General features: G+C 40.8%; 1 protein-coding gene across 7 annotated transcripts in view; it reads right to left on the bottom strand.

The window, feature by feature from the left end:
* The window catches only part of DOCK3 (dedicator of cytokinesis 3), a 608,703-nt gene that overhangs the window by 95,774 nt on the left and 488,184 nt on the right, over positions 1-24,745 (bottom strand). For all 7 annotated transcript variants that reach the window (XM_045990868.1, XM_045990865.1, XM_045990867.1 and 4 more), the window contains exons 13-14: positions 12,623-12,711; positions 7,835-7,960 (exon numbers count right to left, since the gene is read on the bottom strand). In XM_045990868.1, the coding sequence (XP_045846824.1) occupies positions 7,835-7,960; positions 12,623-12,711 (215 nt within the window). The remainder of the gene's footprint in view (positions 1-7,834; positions 7,961-12,622; positions 12,712-24,745) is intronic.

Below are 24,745 nucleotides of genomic sequence, written 5' to 3'. Positions count from 1 at the left end.
TTTAATGTCTAATTTAAAGAACAGGTACTTTTTTCCCCCCATTTTATTTATTTTTTCAGCGTAACAGTATTCATTCTTTTTGCACAACTACTACTCTGGTTTAAACCAGCGCTCTCTAGAAATCATCTAAGATAATCCACATGACATGTAAAAGCAGATACTGGCTACCAGCAATAGTATTCTAGCTTGTACAAATATTTTAAATTTTTGTGACTCCATACAAAAGTTAGCCCTAAATAAATGTGTCCTTCAAATGAAACATTTAAATGTTTCCTAGCAATAGATGATATAGAATACTCATACAAAAGTGGGAGATTGATAATGACAGAATTTGGTCTGTGATGATTTCATAAAGTGAGCCCATGGTTTCTGAGCTGTTAACTCCAGGGCATTGTAAATCAAAATGCCAATTTCAAATGGAAGAACTGAGCTGGATATTCCTACAGCTTTCATTCTTTTAAAATTTTCTATTTAAACAGAATGTCTTTAGTGATATCTTGCTGAGAAAATTTATCAAAACAAGTAAACATGCCCTCTGAGTTATAGACTGAAGCAGCTTGATTTCATCAGATATTTCACTGCTCTTTATTTGGAGAACAGACTTGCCTAAGACCAGGGCTATTCTCAGCAGAAAGGATATTAGGCTGGTTTATGGGTTGCAATTTTGCAAATTACGGCCTCAATTTCAAGAACTGCGATAGCTAATGTTACTGGGGCCCTCTTATCAAAAGCTCTCTGGGGGATCATTTAAATAGAGCTCTCTACTAATTCTCTGGAACTAGGAGAAAACCCAAGAAGCAGCCAATATGAACGGCCTGCAGGATCTAATGACCCAGGCCTGCCTTACAGATCCTCCCAGGTTCCTTGCTCTTCAGCTGTTCCTGTTACATGTTTTATGTTCACAAAGCCCACCAGGGGAATCAGCGTTTGGGTTAAGGCACTGTCTCCAAGAAGCTCCTGTAAACTTCAGGACCAATTGCAAGGAAATAGCTCCAGAAGAGGTTTGAGGATAGGCATACTACAACGAGGATGGGAAAGAGAAGGCCTGAGCAATGGTTTATGAGGTTAGTTTGCAGGCCACCGTTTGGCTGGCTATATTCTAATCACCTGGGGAGCTTATTAAAACTAGATTTCTAGCATCTACCCTGTGAGATTGTGGTTGTTCTTGGGCGGGGTTTGAGTACATACATTAAAGAAACAATCAACAGGTGATTCTGATGTTTTCCAGGGTTTAATGCCAGGGGACCACACCATGGGGTTTGCTGGGAAGATGATGAAATCTGGCTGGGTGTGGGGGCTAGGCAGCTCGTAGGCAGCACAGATGAATGCTGAGAGGGTTCTGGGAAGGAGAGGTTTCTTTGTGGATTGTGGGAGTGGGTATTATTGAGGGTAGCCCTGCCTCCATTTGTTACATGAACTCGGTTTCCTGAAGTTAGCAGGGCACCTCACAGCATCAGCAATGCCTTATATCTCTGAGTGCTTAACGCTCAGCTGACATGCACCCGAGTTTCTGGAGTGGAAAGATGTAATGAATGAGGTTGAACTTGTAGGATGGCCTCCAAATATATTGTCTCTGTCCTTTTCACAGTCTGCCAGAGTAGCCAATGCCAGCTGTTGGTAGAGCTGTGTGCCATGAGACTAGGGACTTAAGAGGAAGCAGAGGTCAGCAAACTTTATCTGTAAGAAGCCAGATAGTTCAAGGGTGCCTGGGTGGCTCAATGGGTTAAAGCCTCTGCTTTCGGCTCGGGTCATGATCCCAGGGTCCTGGGATCGAGCCTCGCAACCGGCTCTCTGCTCAGCAGGGAAGCCTGCTTCCCCTCCTCTCTCTCTGGCTGCCTTTCTGCCTGCCTGCGATCTGTCTGTCAAATAAATAAATAAAATCTTAAAAGCCAGATAGTTCATATTTTAGGCTCTGTGTGTTACATAGGTCTCTGTTACACATCCTTTGTTTTTACGACCCTTTTAAAATGTGAAAAACTATTCTTTGCTGGAAGATGGTGCAAAAATAAGCTGCTGGCTAGATTTGGCCCAGGGACTAGGGTTTCTGGATACCTGGCTTGGAGTGGTTAGGTGTCAAGAAGAGCTTCACTACACCATGACGACACATAAAAAAATCGAGATTCTTTTAAGTCCACATAAGCAGCTGCTGGGAAGGAGCAAGGTAATGTACCTGAGACCATCTTATTACCTCAGGGATTGGCCTGAAACACTCTGGGGTCTTTACGGTAAGCAAGAGGTCTTAGAAGGAAATTGTTTTTCAGTTACCAGAAATCTTAGGGTCTGGGAGCACTGTGACAGAGCTGCAGCCCGCAGTGACAGAGAACTGCCTACCACAGTGGCCAGGTGCGACCCTCTGAAGTCTTGCATCCTAATATGACACCAGAGAAACACAACTCATAGAGTGTTTGCACCTCTCTTCTGAGAGCAGACTTGGCCGGTTTCAGAAGTTCTGCGGTCTGGCTCAGGCACCAGAGCATCTGTTAGCAAGAGAATCTCCTGCCAGACATGCCAGCCTTCCTAGGAATTTGGGGGCCACATGGTTCCAGCCTATGTGGAGTTCCATCCCAGGAGAAATGATCCAGGGCAGCCCACACCGCTTTGGGCACTCAGACTTGTCTAGATTCTTTATTATATTCATGTTCCTTCTGTATACATTAGTCACAACACATACTAGGAGGCTTTGGGTTCAAGGATACTAGTATTTAATACTGTTTTATTTATACCTTGTCTACTTCTAGATAGAATTAGGAAGGACAGTGTTTTCTCTCCCTTAAGACCATGTGAAACTAGAGCTAACCTTCTCTCAGCAGATACAGCGGCCTGCTCAGGATGGCACCAATTGTCTCTCCTGGCAGAATAGGAGTGACATGGACATGACATGACATGGACAGCTCCATGGAGATTTGGAGACATTAACAACCATTCAACTTAGGCAGTTGCAGGCATAAAACCAGTAGTTTGTTTTGTTGTAGTTTTTATTTTAAGGAAGAGACCTTCTTCCACCAAAAAGGACTCTTGGGAGGACTTCTCTAGAGTATCCAGGAGAGATATTCTTTAGAGTATCTCCTGGATACTCTAAACAAGTTCTTTACTTTTAAACCATGTCTTCAGTGTCACACTTCTACTGGTTTCTGCTGTTACAAGTCAGTGATGTTCTCTGATCTACCAGGAAGAGAGGAGTGGGCATAGTATGACATCATTATAGATGGCTATTCCTTTCTTGGGTCAAGGATATGTTGATCTTCCAGCCTGTTGTGGGACCAGACTGATCATTCCTAAACCATCCCTTAGATATTGCCAAAGTCTCACTTGGCACTCAGACTGACCACAGTCCTACAAATCTACTTGTAAATACTTTCATCACTTCCTTTGAGGAGAGCTTTCTTTTAAAAATCGGAGGGGGAGACAAACCATGAGAGACTGTGGACTCTGAGAAACAAACTGAGGGTTTTGAAGGGGAGGGGGATGGGGGGATGGGTAAGCCTGGTGGTGGGTATTAAGGAGGATAGTATTGCATGGAGCACTGGGTGTGGTGCATAAACAATGAATTCCGCAACACTGAAAAGAAATAAAATAAAATAAAATAAAAAGGCATGTCTCTGTGTTTGCCTTTTGTGTGAGATGTGTCCAACAGCGCTGAAAAGGCAAGCTTTCTAACTTTCTGATTCTGTATAGCCTAGGATAAGCACCTTTTCATTTTCTTTTCAGTGGAAGTAGCTGGTGTGTCTCCTAAAAGTCTTTTCCTGTAGCTATGCACCTAGTTCTTATGTTTAGTTTCCTCAGATCTTAATGAACACCTAAAGTAATACACAGTGTTCTAGGCTGGGCTGGTGGCTTTTTCTTCTTCTTTTTTTTTTTCAATGTCTTGTCAGTTACCCCCCCAAAGGTGAGGCTGATGAAATATTAATAATGTCCATGAAGCCCCACCCCAGTATTGCAACATTCCATGAAACAAATGAAGATGGAAACAAAGCAGGCAAAAAGCAGACAGGGCACACAAAAGCAGGAACTTACACCCAACTATCTTCATCTCTGCACCAGAAAGAAAGGGGCGAGAATGAGGGGACAGCACAGAGAGAGACAAGAACAATTAAGACAAACAGGAAAAGAGAAAAAAAACAAAAACAAAACATCACTTGCAGGTCGGTGATGAAGCATGCACTTTTTATCAAGGGTCAAAGCAGAGGACAGAGTGTATTCCTGAGCACAAAGGCAAGAGTCAGAGGGTCCCCTAGAGGGATGTCATGCCTGCAGAGCTGCCTTCTAAGAGCAAGTCGAAGCAACCCAGAAAGGAACACTCCTTGTGCCAGGGCTGAGTCAGGGAGGGGCAAAGCCTCCCTAAGGCAGAGTCCCTCTTAGGATATGCTTCTCGAAAGGGGCCCCAAACTAGGAGCATTACCATCACCTCAGAGCTTGTAAGGAATGCAAATTGTTGGGTCCCACTCCATTCCTACTGTATCAGAAACTCCTGGGGGTGGACCCAGCAGTCTGTTTCTCCAAGCCCCACAGGTGACTCAAGTCAGAGAACTACTGCTTTGGGAAAAACCTAGTCCTCAGCCAGAGCACATTAAATCAAAGGGCAGGTTTCTTCTGATAAGATGGAAGACCATGTCACTCATATGAAACTTGGCCCATATTCCACAGAAAATGAAAACCCTTAAAAATGCAAGACTTAGACGATAAGTTAAAATGTAATTCCCACAGAGCCATGGCAGAACTCTATACTCCAGGGCACAGGCTTTATAGGAAAGCTATGAATGACAGAGGGCTGTAGAAGGTGGTGGCACGGCTCTGCTGGCTCGGGCATGGTCTGCAGGAGGGCACGGCCTCTTATTGAACAAAAGGTTTTAATCATTCCTCTCAGTTTACAGTCTTTGGGCTGGCAGTTTTCTTTTGGCTACTTCATTGGGAACAATGTTAACTCCAAGTTGTTCACCTGGAACATTTGTCCTGCTCTAGTGTTTCCTGCCCATTTTCTTGAAAAGAAAAATCTAGGAAAGGAGTTACTATCTTTTGAACTGAACTAAATGAGTTTGGAGAGAAGGAGGAATTACCCATGGGAATATGGTGACCAACCAATAAAAGCTCCTTGAGTGCTCAGTTTCAAAATCAGACTTCAATTCCCATATCTATTTGTTCTTCTCTAATCAAGAATGTCATTTCCTGGTTCATGCGTTTTCTCCGGGAACTCCCAGGGCAACGGGAATAGCACTCCTGCCTCTTGCTCACTACCAGGGCTCATGAGCAGAGCTGGATGGCTGTTCCATGAGGACCCAGCTGTGGCACAGAGTAGCACATCTCTGGGTCACAGCAGTCACTTGGTGTTTGCCCATGGAAAGCAATGGGAGACCATTGAAGAAACTTTTTAAAAAATGGTATGTTGGATACTGGTGTGATCAGAGCCTGGCTGAACTCTGTAACTTAAGTGTTGAAATGTTCACAGTTACTGACATAATTCATTGCCTTGTTCATTTCTCATAAGTATGTCCATGTGTCAAGAAGTGACAACTTCTTGTAACTTGGTCACACCAACATTATGTGGGCTGAGGGAGTGCTGCAGCCCAGGTCCAACATTCCCACAGGTGAAGGGTAGATCAGCTGTAGGCAGTCTCACCAAGGGACTTCGGAGCTTTCCCAGGATAGGTTGACTGCAATGTAAAACGTTCTTGTACACTCTTCCTGTTGCTCCGGAAGCTGCAGGCCAGCCCTATCACCATGCCTGAGGATGGCAAACTCACTCCGATGACATCTTGGAGTGCATTAAGATTTCTGTCAGTCAGTTGTTAGCTCACAACGCTGGGAGTGGCCATCTGGAAGAAAGCTCTCTCCTCAGGGGGAGGAAGGGTAGAGGAGACAGATGATGCACAAGGACTGAGTCCCGCCTGTGAATCAATCCTTACTTTCAGCTTAGCACTTAGTACTCAAAGGCAGACAAGAACAGCTTACTCACAGGCCTCACCTGGACCTTTCAGGATTGCAAAGCATCTGATGATCCTTTTGCTGCCCAGGGGAGGGAAACTCACTTAACCTTAGCTTGTCTCACCAGTGCCTGATAGAGCTCATTTCCTCATTTCGTCTAGCATACCCAGAAGTCCTTTCTGAACCTGAGTGCCAATGACGCAAAGAGATGCGGGGTGCTCCACAAAAAGATTTCTTTCCATAAATGAGGGTTAGAAAACATAACTCTTAAAATCAAGCTTTACTTAAGAATTGTTTTGACTGAACTTTGTTCCTTTATAGTCTCTGTTCATTTGGTTTTAATCTTCTAACTGTGAAGGCTAAGAGGAAAGAAATGTCTAAACTGCAGGCAAACAACTTAAAAGAAAGGAAGACTAGGTGTATCTCTTAGAATATATTACTCCACCTCATGACCCTGGATATGTAACTTAAAAAACAAAATCACCAGGTCAATTTTGATAACCACTTCTTTCTTCCATGACATATTGCCAGGAAGCCAAGACTATGCCTGGGCTCTTCTTGTCCTGACAACCAGGGCTGAGGAATGGTGTCAGGACAGGATGGAAGAAGTGTCCTATGAGGGATATCCCTCTACAACAGTCAGATGGGGACGCTTCAGAAGCATGAAGTTTCTCTCCATAACGTTACAAATGCTATTGATTTCCATCCCATTACAAATGGAATTGATTGAGTGGCCCAGGTTTCCCATCCAGAAGACCTGTGTGTGTGTGTGTGTGTGTGTGTGTGTGTGTGTGTGCGAGAGAGAGAGAGAGAGAGAGAGAGAGAGAGAGTGAGAGTGAGCAGAAGATGAGGGCTGTTACCAGCAGCTTACTCTGCATCCACAGTGTCTATGCGGAGGGGAAGCAGGCAAGAGAAAACAAGTCCAGGCATAGTGGGGGAAGTTGGAAGGCAGCTGGAAGCCTGTGCTCGGGCCGTACTCCCACCTGGGGTCCATGCTGACAAATATTTCCAACAAGGGGATTTAGAGCACCATGAGGAACTTCAAATGGGTGACACATAGAGTGGTCACAGCAGTGCAGTCTAGCCTGCCCTGGCTCTTCCAAACAGAAGCAAACAAGCTTTTACTGGATCATTAAAACTCAATGAAAAGGGTAGGTAACCCATTCAGAAGACCAGCTATTTGCCTGTTCAGATTTTCCTTTGATCACATCTCCTCTGCTTATCAGACCACCTGCCCTCCATTTGAGCCATGCCTCTATCCTTCCCTCACTCCCTACAGTCCCCTTGGCTCTGAAGACCTATTTCAATCTACTTTCCTAGCTTTGTCTGCATCGACCTGACTAGGAAACATGAACCTGGGACTGACCTAGAACCATACTTGATGGTCGATGCATTCCCACTTTCTGCTCTGGCTTTCCACTGGGCATTAGATGAGAACAGCGAGCCAATCCTTGAGAACCTGGCTAGGTAGTACTATTCCTAGTGCCTAACATACCATTTGCCTGACTTGTTTTCCAATACATTAAAATGAATCTGCTTTTCCTACATGAATTGGATTCATCAATACTATAAGGCATATATTTTGGTGTATGAGCCGAAGAGAGTATAAGACATCCCCATGAAGAATTCCATGTTGGTTTCTACCATCCAGGCTCTACAGGAGACAACAAAGCCCATCTGCTGGATTGTTATGTTGCATGGGTGAGTATGATGTGGGGGATTCTGGAAAAGAGCAGATGCCAAAAAAGGAGCCACTGACTATAGACTGTAGAGTCAGCAAGCTGACTTGGATTCAGAGGCTTTTAATGGCTGCAGGGCTCCTCCCCAGCGCAGTTCACCATCTGCTCATGAGAGGAGCAGCAGACTCCATTCTTCTAACCCCCCTCCCAACCCAGCCCCAAGAAGTGCTGCCTACCTGGCATGATGACATCAGGAAATCCCAATTTTCTTGTAATTGCCAACCCCCTACCAAATATCATGGGGTTTTCTCTCCTAATCTGTTCCATGTCTCCACGAAGAAGCTGCAGAGAAATGATAAGACCTGCAAAAACAAAAGCATTTTCTTACTCAGAACCACATCTCTACCCTGTACTGTAGTACTAAAAAAGACATAAAGAATTATATATATATATATATGTGGAGAAAATATGCAAAGTTCAGCACTTTTCTTGAGAAAAATTTTGATGCAGAAAGTATATGTTATTCTAAAGAAACATTTTAGAAAGCTAAAGGTTTTTTTTATTGTTGTTTCAAATTTTCATTTAAATTCCAGTTAACATATAGTGTAATACTGGTTTCAGGGGTAGAATTTAGTGATTCATCACTTACATATGTGCTCAACACAAGTGTCCTCCTTAATATCCATCACCCATGTAGCCCATCCCCACCCACTGCCCCTCCAGCAACTCTCAGGTTGTCCCCTACAATTAAGAGTTTCTAGGGGGTGCCTGGGTGGCTTAGTTGGTTAAGCATCCAACTCCTGATCTCAGCTCAGGTCTTGATCTCAGGGCTGTAAGTTCAAGTCCCATGCCCAGCATGGAGCCTACTTAAAGAAAAAAAAAAGAGTCTCTTATGGTTTGCTTCCCTCCCCTTTTTCCCCCTATGTTCATCTATTTTGTTTCCTAAATTCTACATATGAGTGAAATCATATAGTATTTGCCTTTCTCTGACTTACTTTGCTCAGCATAATACTCTCTAGCTCCAACCACGTAGTTGGATATGGCAAGATTTCATTATTTTTGATGGATGAGTAATATTCCTGTGTGTGTGCGTGCACACGCGCATGTGTGGACATTTGTGCTCTTGCCATAATTTGGCTATTGCTGACAATGCTGCTATAAACATCGGGGGGCGTGTATCCCTTCAAATCAGTATTTTTGTATTCTTTGGGTAAATACCTAGCAGTGCAACTGCTGGGTCATACGGTACTTCTATTTTCAACTTTCTAAGGAACCTCCATACTGTTTTGCAGAGTGGTTACAGCAGTTTGCATTCCCACCAACAGTGTAAGATGGTTCCCCTTCCTCCGCGTCCTTGCCAATATTCGTCGTTTCCTGTATGTTAATTTTAGCCATTCTGACAGGTGTGAGGTAGTATCTCATTGTGATTTCGATTTTTATTTCCTTGATGATGAGTGGTGTTGAGTATCTTTTCACATGAAAATGTCTTCTTTGGAAAATTTCAGGTCTTCTGCTCATTTTTAAACAGGATTATTTATTTTTTAGGTGTTGATTTTGATGAATTCTTTGTAGATCCTGGATACTAGCCCTTTGTTGGATATGTCATTTACAAATATCTTCTCCCATTCTGTAGGTTGCCTTTCAGTTTTGTGGATTGTTTCCTTCCCTGTGCAGAAGCTTTTTTTTTCTCTTGATGAAGTCCTGATAGTTCATTTTTGCTTTTGTTTCCCTTGCCTCCATAGACGTATCTAAGTTAGAAGTTGCTGCAATTGAGGTAAAAGAGGTTGCTGCCTGTGTTCTCCTCCAGGATTTTGATGGTTTCCTGTCTTACATTTAGGTCTTTCATCCATTTTGAATTTATTTTTGTGTGGCCCCTCCCCTCCGCATTCTGCAGGTGCATTTTTTACAAGGGCAAGTATGACTGAAAGCCAGAGGAGCAGTGAGTTCCTCCCCAGTAAGACCAGCACAAACCACCACCACCTCTGCTCTGCAGAGACACACCAGGTCTATGGATCACAGAGCACTGCAAAGCTTCAGCTCTAGTGGGTATAGGACCATCTCATCTTAGGTTAAAGACCATCCCATAAAAAAGCAATTGCACAAATTGAAATTTGTGGGGAATATTGGAGAGTCAGCAACCTGGCCTCCATCTCTCTCCACTCCCATCCCTGTGGAAGAGCTGGATGAGAATTAATAATATAAATTAACCCCAGCCCAAGATATAGAAATAGAGCTGTGCAACAGTCATTTTAAAATACATGGAAAACTACTGTGTTAACTGTTTTATTTGTCTTCATTTGTTTTTAATAACCTTCATGCTGCAAGAATTACTAGAAGTTAGATCTGTGGCTACATATCTAAGAGGCTAACATGTAGGAGTTAGTGCTGAATGATGCTTTTAGTCTCAGCACTTAAAATCAGTGCAGCAATTCCTTCTACATTTTTGTATGATTTGACTTCCAGGGAGAGCACTAGTGATTAATGAATCATTAGAATTGCCAAGGCAATAAATGTCTATGACATTTAACAAAGATAGGTGACAGTTTACAGCAAAGTAAATTTTCTATAATGATGTATCTTTAATTAGGAGACTAATAAAGACCAGAGCTATTCTTTGAGTAATCTATAAACTTTTCTGACATGAAGACCCCAGAGTCCTGCACTGGAAACCCCATGCTCAGAAGCTTGGCAACAGAGTGAAAAGCCAGTGGCCTGGAGTTTGGAAACCTGGGCTTTCTGGTTCAGCCATGAAGTTACTTCATGGAGCTTCAGTTCCCTCACTTATTTAATGAGGGAGTTGAAACAGAAGATTTCCAATATCTCAACCAGCTTCCAAGTCAAGCCTTGCCTAGAACATGTCAGACATACACTTCAAAGAGAAGCAGCCTATTTCTCCACCTGGCTTTTCCATAAGTGCATAGAGCCCTCCTCTAACTGGACCATCCTAACTGAGGCTCTCTGGCGTCTGAGGGACCTTGGCCAGTGTTTATGAGTTCTGGACAAAAACCACAGGTACTGAAGATGGCACTGTCCCTGCTCTGGAAAGTGAGACACAATTCAACATCTTAACCTGGGGACGTGATGGTGGAAACTAATCTTTCAGTTGTTTTATTAAAGTAGTTATTACTACCATCTTTCTTTTAAAATGTTCTCCATCTTTCATCATATCATTATGTCCCAATAACTTGTAGCCAAGGGCAGCTCTTTACAAATCAATTAAGTAAATAAAGCAAAGAACACCATAAATATGGATGTGAATGGTAGTCTTCTAAATTACCAGTAACTTCATATTTTAAAAACAAGATTTTATTTGCTTCTTGTTTTAGCCTCACTGTAGGTGAGAAATATGGGCGCCCTTCCCCTTCAACCACACTGCATGGAGCTCCTTGGCATCCAGGCACATACATGAGAAAACAGTAACTTAAAAGTAGTGAGAGAGACCCTGAGGCTCCCCATGCTAGAGTTTTAGAGAAATTAAGTACTCCTAGCTGAAGGTCTCAAACTTTGCAGCCTCTGGTCTGGAGCTGCTCTGAGGACCCTCCTAACTGAATATCTGCTGACCACAATAAAGAAAAATTAAAATTTTAAAAAAATTTCAAGGTAGCTAACATACAGTACAGCACTGATTTCAGGATCATAATCCAATGATTCATTACCCACATAAAATACCCAGTGCTCATCCCAACAAGTGCCTTCTTTAATGCCCATCACCCATTTAGTCCTTTCCCCAGCCCTCAGTTGTTCTCTATATTTAAGAGTCTCTTACGGTTTACCTCTTATTTTATTTTCCCTTCCTTTTATCTTATTTTATTTTTCCTTCCCTTCCCCTATGTTCATCTGTTTTGTTTCTTAAGTTCCATATATGAGTGAAATCATATAGTATTTTTCTTTCTCTAACTTATTTCACTTGACATAATATGCTCCAATTCCATCCATGACAATGAAAATGGTAAGTACTCATCCTTTCTGATGGCTGAGTAAAGTCCATTGTATATACCGACCACATCTTCTTTGTCCATTCATCAGCTGATAGACATTTGGGCTCTTTGTATAATTTGGCTATTGTAGCTGGTGCTGCTATGAACACTGGGGGTACATGTGCCTCTTAGAATCAGCATTTCTGTACTTTTTTTGGTATATACCTAGTAGTGAAAACTTAGTTCTTCTTAATAACTTTGGAGACTGCCACACCATGCAGTGGCTTTATGCTGTTAATTAAGGCTCATTTTCTATTTACAACAAGGCTATCAAAGTTAAAAAACAAAGAAAGTTATGTAAAAGAGATCATGAGATAATTGAGACGTTAAAACTCTCAGAAGAAACATGGCTCTATGTAAATCTGAAAGCCATCTTCAAGTGTACATGAAAGCTCAGATGCTTTCAAATAGTACTTCTAATTTAATCAAGCAATTAATATTCAATTTAGAAAATACAGTCTTCCTAACATGTGGAATTGCACCAAGATTTAGATAGAAATTAAACAGTTTTAAAAGAAAAGGAGAGGAAAGGAAAAGAAGTTGAGCTAAGATGAAAGCTGCTGTGAACTAAAGATTGACTATTCCAGTTCCTGAACGATTTTGGCAGATTAATCACTGATTCTCATTAGTGTCAGGCTTCCTTGGTGATGCTAACACTGAAGAGGAATAGAAGAAGTGCTTATTAATATTTGTCTTTTATTTTTGGCTGGGGTGTGTATTCTTTGTTCAGGAAAACACAGACTTCACAATGTGACAAACACTACAGCAATTCTGTTCACTCTGGTTTTAAACTGGAACTCAAGTTACCTATCAAAGCACATGGAATCCATTTTAGAAACAACAGAAAATATATTTTGGTTGGAAGTAATTAGGAAAAGTCTCAAATTATCACAAGGAGAAATAGTAGAAAGTGACTGGGGAGGAGAATAAATGTTTGTGGGGAACTGAAATTTACATATGACAACTGGTAGCACAAATTCATTGAGGTCTACATGATCAGCATCGTCAAGAACAACACAAGGTTTTCTAGCCAGAGAAGTATGTTACCGTGGCTGGCGCTGGGGGCAGAATACTTGGCGCTGGACTTGCGGATGATGTTCTCATGGATCTGGGACCACTCACTCTCGTTGTTGCACCTGCAACAGAAGGACAGGCATTATGGCTTTCAAGGCTTTTTAACATCTGGTCTGATGTTCCAACTGAAATGCAGACTTCGAAGGGAAACTTCAAACTCACTTTCTATGTTTTACTAAATTAGACAAGGCTTGTTTTCTGTTAAGGCCCATAGAAGATTCACACTTGGGGGAAGTGTTGAAACTCTAAAATGAATCTCAACAAATATTTTAAGTGGAAAATAGCCTATTCTCTGAAGTAGCACTCTCCCACATGAGAAGTTTTATTCTTCTAGTTCCTTATACACACACACACACACACACACACACACACACACACACACACACACACACACGGTTCCAGAGGCAAGTTCCTGAGAGGGAAAATAACAGTTCCTCTTGACAATGACTACTGTTTAGAAACTGTCATGCCTTGCATTAGCTTGTACCATCCATTCAATAATCATTATACCAGCCACAGAGGAAAATCCTGCTAAGTTCAGGGCAGTGTGGATATTTGCTTGCAGCTGTTTCAGCCAGACCAAGAAAGGAAGAAAAGTTTAGGAGAGTAGTGAGTTTGAGCCACTGTGAAATCCTGTGTAGTCAAGGGGAAGGAGAGCTTATCAGAAAAGGTTGAATATCTAAACATATAAAGTCCTTCCCTAGGGGCTTCAGTATTTGGACATAAGAGAGAATAGAGGAACAACACTGCACCTCTGTTAATATCTGACATTTCAGAATCTTCCCTCCCGCCAAGAGAGCTGCAACCACACAAGTACTTGTTATAGTTTAGAAACAGAGACCAGAAATTCCTCATCCTAATGCAAACACTTCGATGAAACAACTGAAATGAGATTAGAGTCAACTCTTGAAAATTCCACGTGACACGAAGAGTCCCCATAGCCTTGGCCTTACCCCTTCCCTTTTGCATAGGAGGTATGGGTCCATACCTTCTGACCGTAAAATGGACGACTCAGGCACAAAGGAAAACTCACAGGATCTTTCCTTGATTACTCACAAGTGTGCAGTGCAATACAGGCCCTTCATATAGGAAACTCCAGTAAGAGTTTTATCATGTGAAATCAAACAGTATTGGACTTTCTCAGTCTGACTTTTTCATTTAGTATAATGCCCTTTAGGTCCATTCATGTTGTCAAAAATGGCAAGAGCTCATCTTTAAAAATTTTTTTTTTAATAAACATATAATGTATTTTTATCCCCAGGGGTACAGGTCTGTGAATCGCCAGGTTTACACACTTCACAGCACTCACGATAGCACATACCCTCCCCAAAGTCCATAGCCCCCTCCCCCTCTCCCAATCCCACCTCCCCCCAGCAACCCCCAGTTTGTTTTGTGAGATTAAGAGTCATTTATGGTTTGTCTCCCTCCCAATCCCATCTTGTTTCATTTATTCTTCTCCTATCCCCCTAACCCCCCATGTTGCTTCCATCAAAAGAAATAAATTTTTTTTTTATTTAAATTCAATTTAGTTGGGGAACCTGGGTGGCTCAGTCAGTTATATGTCTGCCTTAGGCTCAGGTCATTGTCCCGAGGTCCTGGGATGGAGTCCTGCGTCAGGCTCCTTGCTCAGTGGGGAGCCTGTTTCTCCCTTTCCCTCTGCCTGCCCCCCACCCCCGCTTGTGCTCTCTGGCTCTATCTCTCTGTCAAACAAATGAACAAAAACTTAAAAAATAAATTCAATTTTGTTAACATAGTGTTTTATTATTTTGGGGGGTAGAATTTATTGATTCATCCTTTGCATATAACAACCAGTGCTCATTACATCAAGTGCCCTCCTTAACTCCCATCACTCATTTAGCCCATCCCCCTCACCCCCTTCCTTCCAGCAACCCTCAGTTTGTTTCTTATAGTTAGGAGTCTCTTATGGTTTGTATCTCTGTTTTCAAATTATTTTATTTTTCTCCTCCCTTCCCCTATATCCCTCTACTTTGTTTCTTAAATTCTGCATATGAGTGAAATTGTATGGTATTTGTCATTCTCTGACTGATTTATTTCACTTAGCATAATAGCCTCTAGTTCCAACCACATCCTAGCAAAAGGCAAAATTTCATTCTTTTAGTAAGATTCCATGTTATGTATATATGTACATGTACATATGTGTGTATGTATGTGTTGTATGTATATGTGTGTGTATGTATGTGTATATATAATAAATATACACCACATCTTCTTTATCCACTCATCTCTCGATGGACATCTGGGCTCTTTCCATATTTTGGCTATTGTGGACATTGCTGCTCTAAATATTGGTGTGTATGTGCCCCTTTGAGTCTTTTTTATAAGGCTGTACAATATTTCTGTGTGTGTGTATGTGTGTGTGTGTGTATACCACATCTTCCTTAACTAATTGTTTATTGATGGACATTTGGATTGCTTCCATATCTTGACTATTGTAAACAATGCTGCATAAACATAAAGGTTCATATATCTTCTTGAATTAGTGTTTTTGTTTTCTTTGGGTAGATACCCAGTAGTGGAATTATTGGATCATATGGTATTTCTGTTTTTGTGGTGAGCGTAGCATAATGGATAGAGAAGATGTATTGTTATGTTGCACACCTGAAACTAAGGTAATGTTGTGTGTCAACTACATTCAAATAATAAAAAAGAAATCAAAGAATAAGGAACTGAAAAAACAGTGTAAAGACTTAAGAACAGAAAAAAGTTGTATCATGCGCCATCCAGCAGTGTGAAGTACAAGCAATGTGAAGAACAATTAACTAAAAGGGTTTGTATGGAAGTCATTCAGAGATAAAGGAAATTAGTCATTAACTTAATTTTGTTACTCAATCAGTGGCTCTTCGGACTCCTTAATCAGTACAAATAAGTCTCACTTACTCAGAAATGCTGCAAAGAACTACCAAAGATGAAGTTCTCATAGCCCAGATCTATGAGGATAATTTCTACTTACAGAATTCCTTCCAAACAAAGGAAGGGGGAGAGTGTTCACTAAGATGAGCCCTTGTGATTTAGCAACTCAGTTGGAAATCAAAAGTGAGAGGTGCTGGCAACAGCATATCCAGCCCTTCCTGTCTGACATGCACATGGTCTCATTTCTTCCAACCAGTCAGTACATCAAAGAAGTGCCCAGCTGGTGAGGATTCAAAGACTCGTCTTGTTGTCAGTTTTTTTTTTTTTTTGTCACTTTCTACGTTTATAAGATCAGTAGTTACATTAACAGAAATCTGACTACAGTTTGTCATAAATAACATACTCCCCCTCTCATTTCGAAAGAAGAGTCTTGAAAATTAACTCCCTCCCTCCAATAGATGGTATAATTTCAGCATTTTGTCAATAAAACACTAATTTTTTTTGGCAGTATAATGGAGACGGTGCTTTGTCAACCACACCCACAGGGACAGTGTGTAATTAATTCATTCACCTCTCCTCTTCATGGCCTTGGTTCGACCATGATCATCTTTCTTCTGGGCTAGTGTAATCACCTCTTAACTGACCTTCTAAATATCTCCCTTTCCTGAATGCCAAGCAGCTACTCAAATCATCTGAAAATAAATGGATGTGGTGTCATCAGCATATTTTACCCAATCACTAGGATATTTTGTAAGGACACATTATAAATGGGAGCATTTATTAAATAATCAAATGACTTGTGATTATAATGAAGCATGATTATGTTATATCCAATCAAATTAATATTTAGAGCATGATTACTGCTGTTGGTAGTTTGTCCTCAATCATAAGACACATGAGGGGCTGTGATCTGAAAGAGATCTGTATGCCTCTGTAGCAGGGGAGATAAACAGCACAGCACTTCAACTACTACATGTCCAAGGGTTTTACTCTAGGAAGAAGACAGAGAGGTGAGAAGGTTTTAGTTTTCTACATGGGATTCCCAAGCATTCAGAAGCACTGGAGCTGGAGCATGGGTTCTACTCAACAAAGTTCAGAACGCTCTTCTCATTTACTCATGTACCAGAGCACATGTTAGCATCTGCCTCTTCCCTGCAATCTCTTTAACTTCTTAATTTCTTGTTTCTTCTCTTCACCCAACTTTGTTCTCTTTCTCCAAGGTGAACAACACAAAAAATGTTTAAAATGCTTAAGAAATTTTATTTTTTTTAATTTATTTTTTTTAATATTTTATTTATTTATTTGACAGGGAGAGATCACAAGTAGGCAGAGAGGCAGGCAGAGAGAGAGAGAGAATCAGGCTCCCTGCTGAGCAGAGAGCCCGATGTGGGACTCGATCCCAGGACCCTGAGATCATGACCTGAGCCGAAGGCAGCAGCTTAACCCACTGAGCCACCCAGGCGCCCCACTTAAGAAATTTTAAAGGATTGTTTGTAAGACCTTTAAGTTTGTGTTTTTATTTTTATTTATTTTTTCTTAAATACAATTATCCAACATATAGTACATTGCTAGTTTCAGATGTAGTGTTCAATAATTAGTTGCACATAACCTTTACATTTTTAGAAGGCAGCCTACTCTAGGTAGGCAGCGGTTGGGGTATATTCCCATATTTTATTTCACTTAATTCTCATAATCCAGTAAGATAGGTATTACCATGTTCATTTTACTGTGAAGAGTGAAGTGGAGCTGGAGTCTATATGTGGGTCTGCCTGGTCCCAAAAGCAGGACAGGCAGGCAGGGTTGGGGTGGGGTACAGAGAGAAAGTGGCTGAGCACTATAACCCTGAAACCCTTACTCGTGCACTGGGCATCAGGGTACTTTTGTCTCTGATGTCAGCCAGCATTCTCATTTTGTCTTTACCTAATTAAAACTGCTGAGTCTTGGCTATGGTGTAAAACTTAATTTAGTGCAAATACTCCATCCTAAAATTCTTTCTCTTTGGGTGTTATTTTGGCCTTTATTTGGTTAAGTCCTAATAAGCTGGAAAATATGCAACACCCTACAGATTTAAGAACACTACTGATGCTGAGCACTGTTTCATATGGTCTTTACTAAACTGCAAAAAAAGAGAAGTATCCAGAAGGATCAAGAAAAACAACACATTTCAATAAAAATGGCCTAATTGAACAGAATCTCTGAGACCAAGCTGACAAATAAACCGATTTGATATATTCTGGATGTGCTAGCATAGGCCATGAGAAACTGCATTTTTACTTATTTATATGAGAGAGAGTGAGATTTAGAGAGAGAAAGAGTGTGTGCACATGGAGAGGGGGAGAGAGGAGCAGACTCTCCACTGAGCAGGGAGCCCAATGTGGGGCTCGATCCCAGGACCCTGAGATCATGACCTGAGCTGAAAGCAGCCATTTAACTGACTGAGCCACCCAGGTGCCCCTGCATTTTTATTTATGAAAAATGTCGATTATTTATTTTACAACCTATATATGTTTATTTTAGTACAGAGTTTAAAAAAAAAGACAAATAGCACACACGCATGCATGCACTCACACATACACTTTAACAGAAATACTAAGTTTTACTCCTCCTTCCAGGTGGTAGAAGGGCTACGATGAGTAACATTTCTACCCCATTTAGTCACTTTCCTGGGAGAAAGAGTGACCTCTTTGGCTGGCACTTCTAGAAGAAGGACCTGGGCACGAACATCTTAATTCTGCCTCTTCCCTATTTTGGGGCCAACCTGTTTGCAGAGAACACACAATCCCTCTGTACCACCAGACTCTATCTGACGATGACTCCATAGTCTTTCTAACTCAGGGTTCATGTTAATCACAAGTTGTGGTAGGTTGAATGGTGGCGCCTAAAAAGATATATCCATATCCTAATCCCTGGAACCTGTGAATGTTACCTTATTTGAAAGACGGATCTTTGCAGATGTAATTAATTTAAGGATTTTAACATTAGGAGATAATCCTGGATAATCTTGATGAGTCCAACTTCAATGAAAAATGTGCTTAGAGAAAGGCAGAGGAACTTAAGACACAGCAGAGAAGAAAATGAAGATAGGACAAGAGGAGGGAATGTCGCCACAGAAGCAGAGATTAGAGTGATGAAGCCCCAAGTCAAGGTATGCTGACAGCTCCCAGAAGATGCAAAGAACATATTTTCCCCTGGAGCCTCCAGAAGGAGTGTGATCCTGCTGGCATCCTGATTTCAGACTTTTGGCCTCCAGATTGTGAGAATAAATTTCTATGTTATAAATCACCACATTTGCAATAATTTGTTATAGCAGCCACAGGAAACAAATACAAAAGTCCATGTGGCTCATAGATCCAAACCATGATCTCAAATGAGTTTTATTGCCAATAAAAGTGAATGTTTATCTGTGCTACTTGCATGTATATACACACACATATGTATATATAGGTACATTATAAATGTCTATCTATGCCACTCTGTATTGTATATCCATTTTTATCTCTACCTGCTTAACATTTTGATCTCAGAACCAATCTACTGCTATCTAGTAACCCTCTCAAACTGCAATAAACAGCAATTTTTTCTGAGTTTACTAAGCTAAAACTGTTAAATAATTGGGAATGAAGATTGACCTTTGTCAAGTATCTTTTTTGATATCAGGATGATTTGTTTTTCCCCTTTTGGATGACTAAACATGATGCATTATATGCTAATTGCATTGTGATCAGAGAGTATGGATTGTGCCTTATGGAATTTATGGAAATTTTTGCTGTGAATAACTTTTATAAATGTTCCATAGGCACTGGAAAAGATGTGTTCTCTTTATTGGATAAAAGATTTGTCTAGAGCTGGGAAGACCATATGGGCTGGCGAGCTGGGATACTCCATTTACACCTGCTGTCCTGGCATCAACAGCACCCCTTTTGACTTCAGAATGTCCTAAATTAGATGACAAATTGTGCTCAACTTAGTTGGAGGTAGGATGGCAAGAGGTTAAGAGCATAGTCTCTTAATCAGGCTGTTTAGGCACATGCCTCACCACTCTGTGCCTGTTTCCTTATCTATAAAAGAGGAGTATGACAGCCCATGTTGAGCATTCAAAGACGCTGACTGTTAGTATCTGTCATGTCAACCTTTTTCAGATTCTCTAAGTCAGAGTTATTTACCTGATTTAAATATTTATTTCCGTCCTTATTTATTTTTGTCTCCCTGTATGTCAAGAGACACATTAAAGTCTCTTGATTTTGTTGTAGTTTTATCCTCTCTTTCTATTTCTAGTAAACTGACTATAATAATTTTGAGTCATTATTATATGCATAAGGGTCATGACAATTAGATCTCCACTATAAATTCCATCATGTATCAGTATAAAATACTCTTTCTATCCCTGTGGAGGAAAAAGGGGGCTTTTTGGAAAAGCTGGAGGTAGAGATGTTAGCAAGGACACCTGGGCTCTGGAGCTGCTTCCTCTCACCAGTTAAGAAGGCTGAATTTGGTCAACTTCCTTTAAACTGAAGTACATGGACTATTGGGCAAATTTTGTGTGATTACCATGGGGTAATGAGGATAGTATGCATGGAATTTTATAGGATTTGTAATTTAGATGTAAAAGTGGAGCTTACTTGTAGTCAAGAGTCACTAGCAAACAAACAAACAAACAAACAAAAAATACTCCTTTTTAGATGGCATGCAGTATGCCCATTATTTGGTTAGGCCTCATTTCCTGAACCACTGGTCCTCTTGTTTATTTACCACCTTTTCCCTGTTTGATTCACTAGTTCATGTGGATTTTTTTTATTTTTTATATTACTTTATCCCTTTTCTTCTTCAATTGTGTAGATGAGGAAACTGAAATTCAGGGAATTATGGTGATTTTTCCAAATCTCACAGCTTCTGTTTACCAATCACCTCATCTATCTAATCTATCCATCTATCTAATAGAAGAAAGTGTTATCTTAAAAAAAACAAGATGGGATCATACATACCACTGACTATTTTATTTTTTATTTATTTATTTATTTTTTTACCACTGACTATTTTAAAGCAGTTAACAAAGTCGTTATATGAAGGCAGCTCTCTGTTTGTCTACTCTTAGAGCCATCATTCGTTCAATGTGACTTTCCTGGAGAAGCAGCACAACAGAAAAGGGAGGGAGAATGCAGGTGTGTTTTCCAAGCTTGTGGCAGAGAACAGAAAGGCCCTCAATGTGCCACTACTTCTACTTATATCTGTGTTAGAGTCATGAACCTTTTGACTGTCATATGAACAGGAGTCATCCTGAGCTGACTTTCTTTACTCTGGATCATTATTTAGTGAGTTCTGCTTTGCAGCAGGCACTAACACACTAACAAATCTAACTGGGCTCCAAGGCTAGAGATGGTGGGCACTGCAAGTCAAAACAGAGTAGTTCCGGGGCGCCTGGGTGGCTCAGTGGTTTAAGCCGCTGCCTTCGGCTCAGGTCATGATCTCAGGGTCCTGGGATTGAGTCCCACATCGGGCTCTCTTCTCAGCAGGGAGCCTGCTTCCCTCTCACTCTCTCTGCCTGCCTTTCTGCCTACTTATGATCTCTCTCTGCCAAATAAATAAATAAAATCTTAAAAAAAAAAAAAACAGAGTAGTTCCGTGGGCACAGACCTACTGGATTTAGGTCTTCTTTATAAAGGCCTGAGCAGACATTTGGTGCAGACGCTCATACACTGACAATAGACAAAGCAGATAACAGTTCTGAGTGGATCATGATCCATGGAAAATCAGGAAGGAAATGATCCATGGAAAACTGGGAAGGCCTCGGCTAGGAGAGAGAGAAGTAAAAGCTACTTCCTTAACTGACTCGCAAGTGAGAAGCAGTATTTTCATTTGATGTTGTTGTATATATAAAGACTTGAGCCTTCTTTACTCTGTATTAAAATGAGGATGGCCCAATGGCCCTTCACTCATTTAAGAATGGGCCTCATTTAAGAATGGCTCCTAGGGGCGCCTGGGTGGCTCAGTGGGTTAAAGCCTCTGCCTTCGGCTCAGGTTATAATCCCAGGGTCCTGGGATCGAGCCCCACATCGGGCTCTCTGCTCGGCAGGGAGCCTGCTTCCTCCTCTCTCTCTGCCTGCCTCTCTGCCTACTTGTAATTTCTGTCTTTCAAAAAAAAAAAAAAAGAATGGCTCCTAAACAAGTACTCTTAACTTGAGGCAGTTTCATGGATAAGGTGCTTTTGAAACAAAGACCCCAAAAGTCAGTGTTCAGAGGAAATATGTGTCTACCTCAAATATAAGGAGAGGGTCCCTTCCAGATATTACATAAAGAAGAGATTGCCACCTTATATTTCCACCCTCACAAATCCTGTCGTGTTATGGGGCATTCTCTGAATCCCTTCATTTTGAATGTCACAGCAGTATTTTGGGTAAGTTACATAAGCCTGAAATTATCTCAATCGATGCAAGTTTTAGATGCTTATAAAACTAATCTGGCAGCATTGGTTAAAGACTTTTTTTTTTTAAGAGCAAAACTACACTGATTTAGTAATTACCCTTGGGTATGACCTCCAAATTGAAGAACTGGGTGTTGCTGTAAAGCTCACCTTTAAAGCAGCATAGCATAGTAAGCACCTGTATTATTAAGGTCACATACATGGGTCTTACAGGACAAATAAAGACAGAGAAACAGCAAGTATCCAAATATTCAGCAAAAATGTAATTGAGCATCAAGATGAACTTCCAGTGAATGCATCACCAAGGATTCAAAGAGTGATGTATCAAAACCAGCTTGATGGAAGTAAAAGACCATGCCCTGGAAAACTGTATGAGATGACTTGGGAAGTGTCTCCAATGTTGATAAAGTCCTGATGACATGGTTGCGTATGATGAACTTGAGTAAAATTTTCTCATAACATGTGAGAGTAGGGAAAATTCAATACTTATCTCAATTTTATATAACATGTGATTGAATATGTAATGGATAATATACATTTTATATAATATGATTTAAAATATAACTAACATAGTAGAGTTAATATTCTAAGTAGTTATCTATTTTGTTAAGGTTGGCGTAAAAATGTTTATTTAGGTGGTGTCACACTGTGAATTTGGAAAGTGGTCACTGCATATGCAGAAGCATCTTGGGTTTGGTCACATGCATTATTTATGGCACCTTGACTTCACCTTAGTGTTGGCTTTAGCTTCCAGCACTCCTCTCCTTTTGTGTCCTAGGCTCTAGGTTCGACCTAGAGGCATGCCTAGAGCCATACGACCTGCCGTATGCCTGCCTATGACCCTAGTGCTTCTGGCCAAGAGGAAACAGATGATATCTATATCAGACTGAATTGCATATGGTGATGATTTATTTGTGATTTTTCAGGCTTTTGGCTCCTTGGCAAGCAACCTGGTTTTCATGCCCCAGCTTCCTGTTGAGATTTTCTTAAAATGATGTAGGACCTTCACCACACATGCACACACATATATGATATTAATATCTGTTAAGCTAGAGGAATGGCTATGGCAAGAAACATACTGGAGTTTGAATCTTCTCTGGTTGAGGCTGACTGAATAATGAAAGAAATGATGAGAATGTCAATAACTAATGAGATATCTTGCCAATTCATTGATTAAAACTATACAAGGGGTTTTTTATTCTTGAAAAATCCTAACAAAGGCTAAAGCACTATCAATAGCAATTATTGAAACTTTAAAGCTTCTAATTCAATCTAACAAACATGGGCCATGAAACTTATTGGAAAATATTTCTTCTCCTAGGGGCTAGATTCACTGGACTGATGTGGATATAAAACACTAATCCTGTACACAAAATCAATTTTGCAAACATGCAGTTGGAAGTCTACTGGGCAAGCTTAGTATTTTCAAGTGGAAAAATTATCCTACACTTTGATTCTAGTAGTCCTTCAAAAAATTTTTTTTGATAATGATCTGTTGTTTTAGAAGCAATTAGGCCAATTAAGCCTGACAGCATGATTTCAAGAGGGATGCTGTGCAAGCCCCCATCCACAATGAGAATCTGCAGTGAAGAAAGGAATAGCTGATGCATGCGAAGAGATGTGATTCCCGAGTGCTACCTATAAACCCCTTGCCCTTGGGAAGGACACAGTGGAGTAAGAGATAATGATGATGATTTTGGATTCCTGTTTAGTCCTTTTCAAAGGGAGGAAGGTAATCAAAAACCATTCCCATCAGCCATTAATGAAGAGATTTGGTATACGGAGAGAGTCTGTGACTGATGCATGAAAGGAAGAGAAAATCCACCAAAATTTCCCTTGGAGGTAAGTATTCCAAAGGAAGATCCTCATCCCATAGATGTACACAACTCTGAACAGAACAGTGCTTAAGGCAAAATAGATAATAAGGAGGTCTGGACTTTTATTTTGAAATTAATAAAATGTGGTTGCTATATAAAGGGCAAAATTAAGTGTAATTGTGAGTTGAGTTCATTTCCTGCCTGAATCAGAACAGAGAATACAGAAAAATATTCATGCAATATTACAGTGAAGATACATTAACATGGTGATGGACAATATTAGATTTCATTTTGAAAAATAATTTTGGGTTAAAACTGAAAAAGGACAGATTTTTTAAAAATTTTCATAGTTAGAAACACTTACTGTAAAATCTCACTAAACTCACCACAGATCATGTTTTCAGCACTACTATTCATCCTTAAGTCTATATCAGCAAAGACAGATGATGTGCCTGAATTCTGTTCCTTTTCTTCATTTATTTTTTTCTATTGCTTAACAAGAATTAGAAGGAGATGCACTGCTTCTACAAGTCAGATCCGCTGGTTAATAAGCATTTTTTTATTTGTTTATTTTCAGCCTAACAGTATTCATTGTTTTTGCACCACACCCAGTGCTCCATGCAATACGTGCCCTATTACCCACCACCTGCTTCCCCAACCTCCCACCCCCCGCCCCTTCAAAACCCTCAGGTTGTTTTTCAGAGTCCATAGTCTCTCATGGTTCATCTCCCCTTCCAATTTCTCTCAGCTCCCTTCTCTTCTCCATCTCCCCATGGAGGACATTTTTTAAAAAGATTTTATTTATTTATTTGACAGACAGAGATCACAAGTAGGCAGAGAAGCAGGCAGAGAGAGAGGAGGAAGCAGGATCCCTGCTGAGCAGAGAGCCAGCCAGATGCAGGGCTTGATCCCAGGACCCTGGGATCATGACCTGAGCTGAAGGCAGAGGCTTTAACCCACTGAGCCACCCGGGCACCCCTGGTCAATGAA

The sequence above is a fragment of the Meles meles genome, chromosome 20 (assembly GCF_922984935.1).
Source record: "Meles meles chromosome 20, mMelMel3.1 paternal haplotype, whole genome shotgun sequence".
Lineage (NCBI taxonomy): Eukaryota > Metazoa > Chordata > Mammalia > Carnivora > Mustelidae > Meles > Meles meles.
Note: the sequence above shows the minus strand (reverse complement) of the source record. Positions and strands in the feature narration are given on the sequence as shown.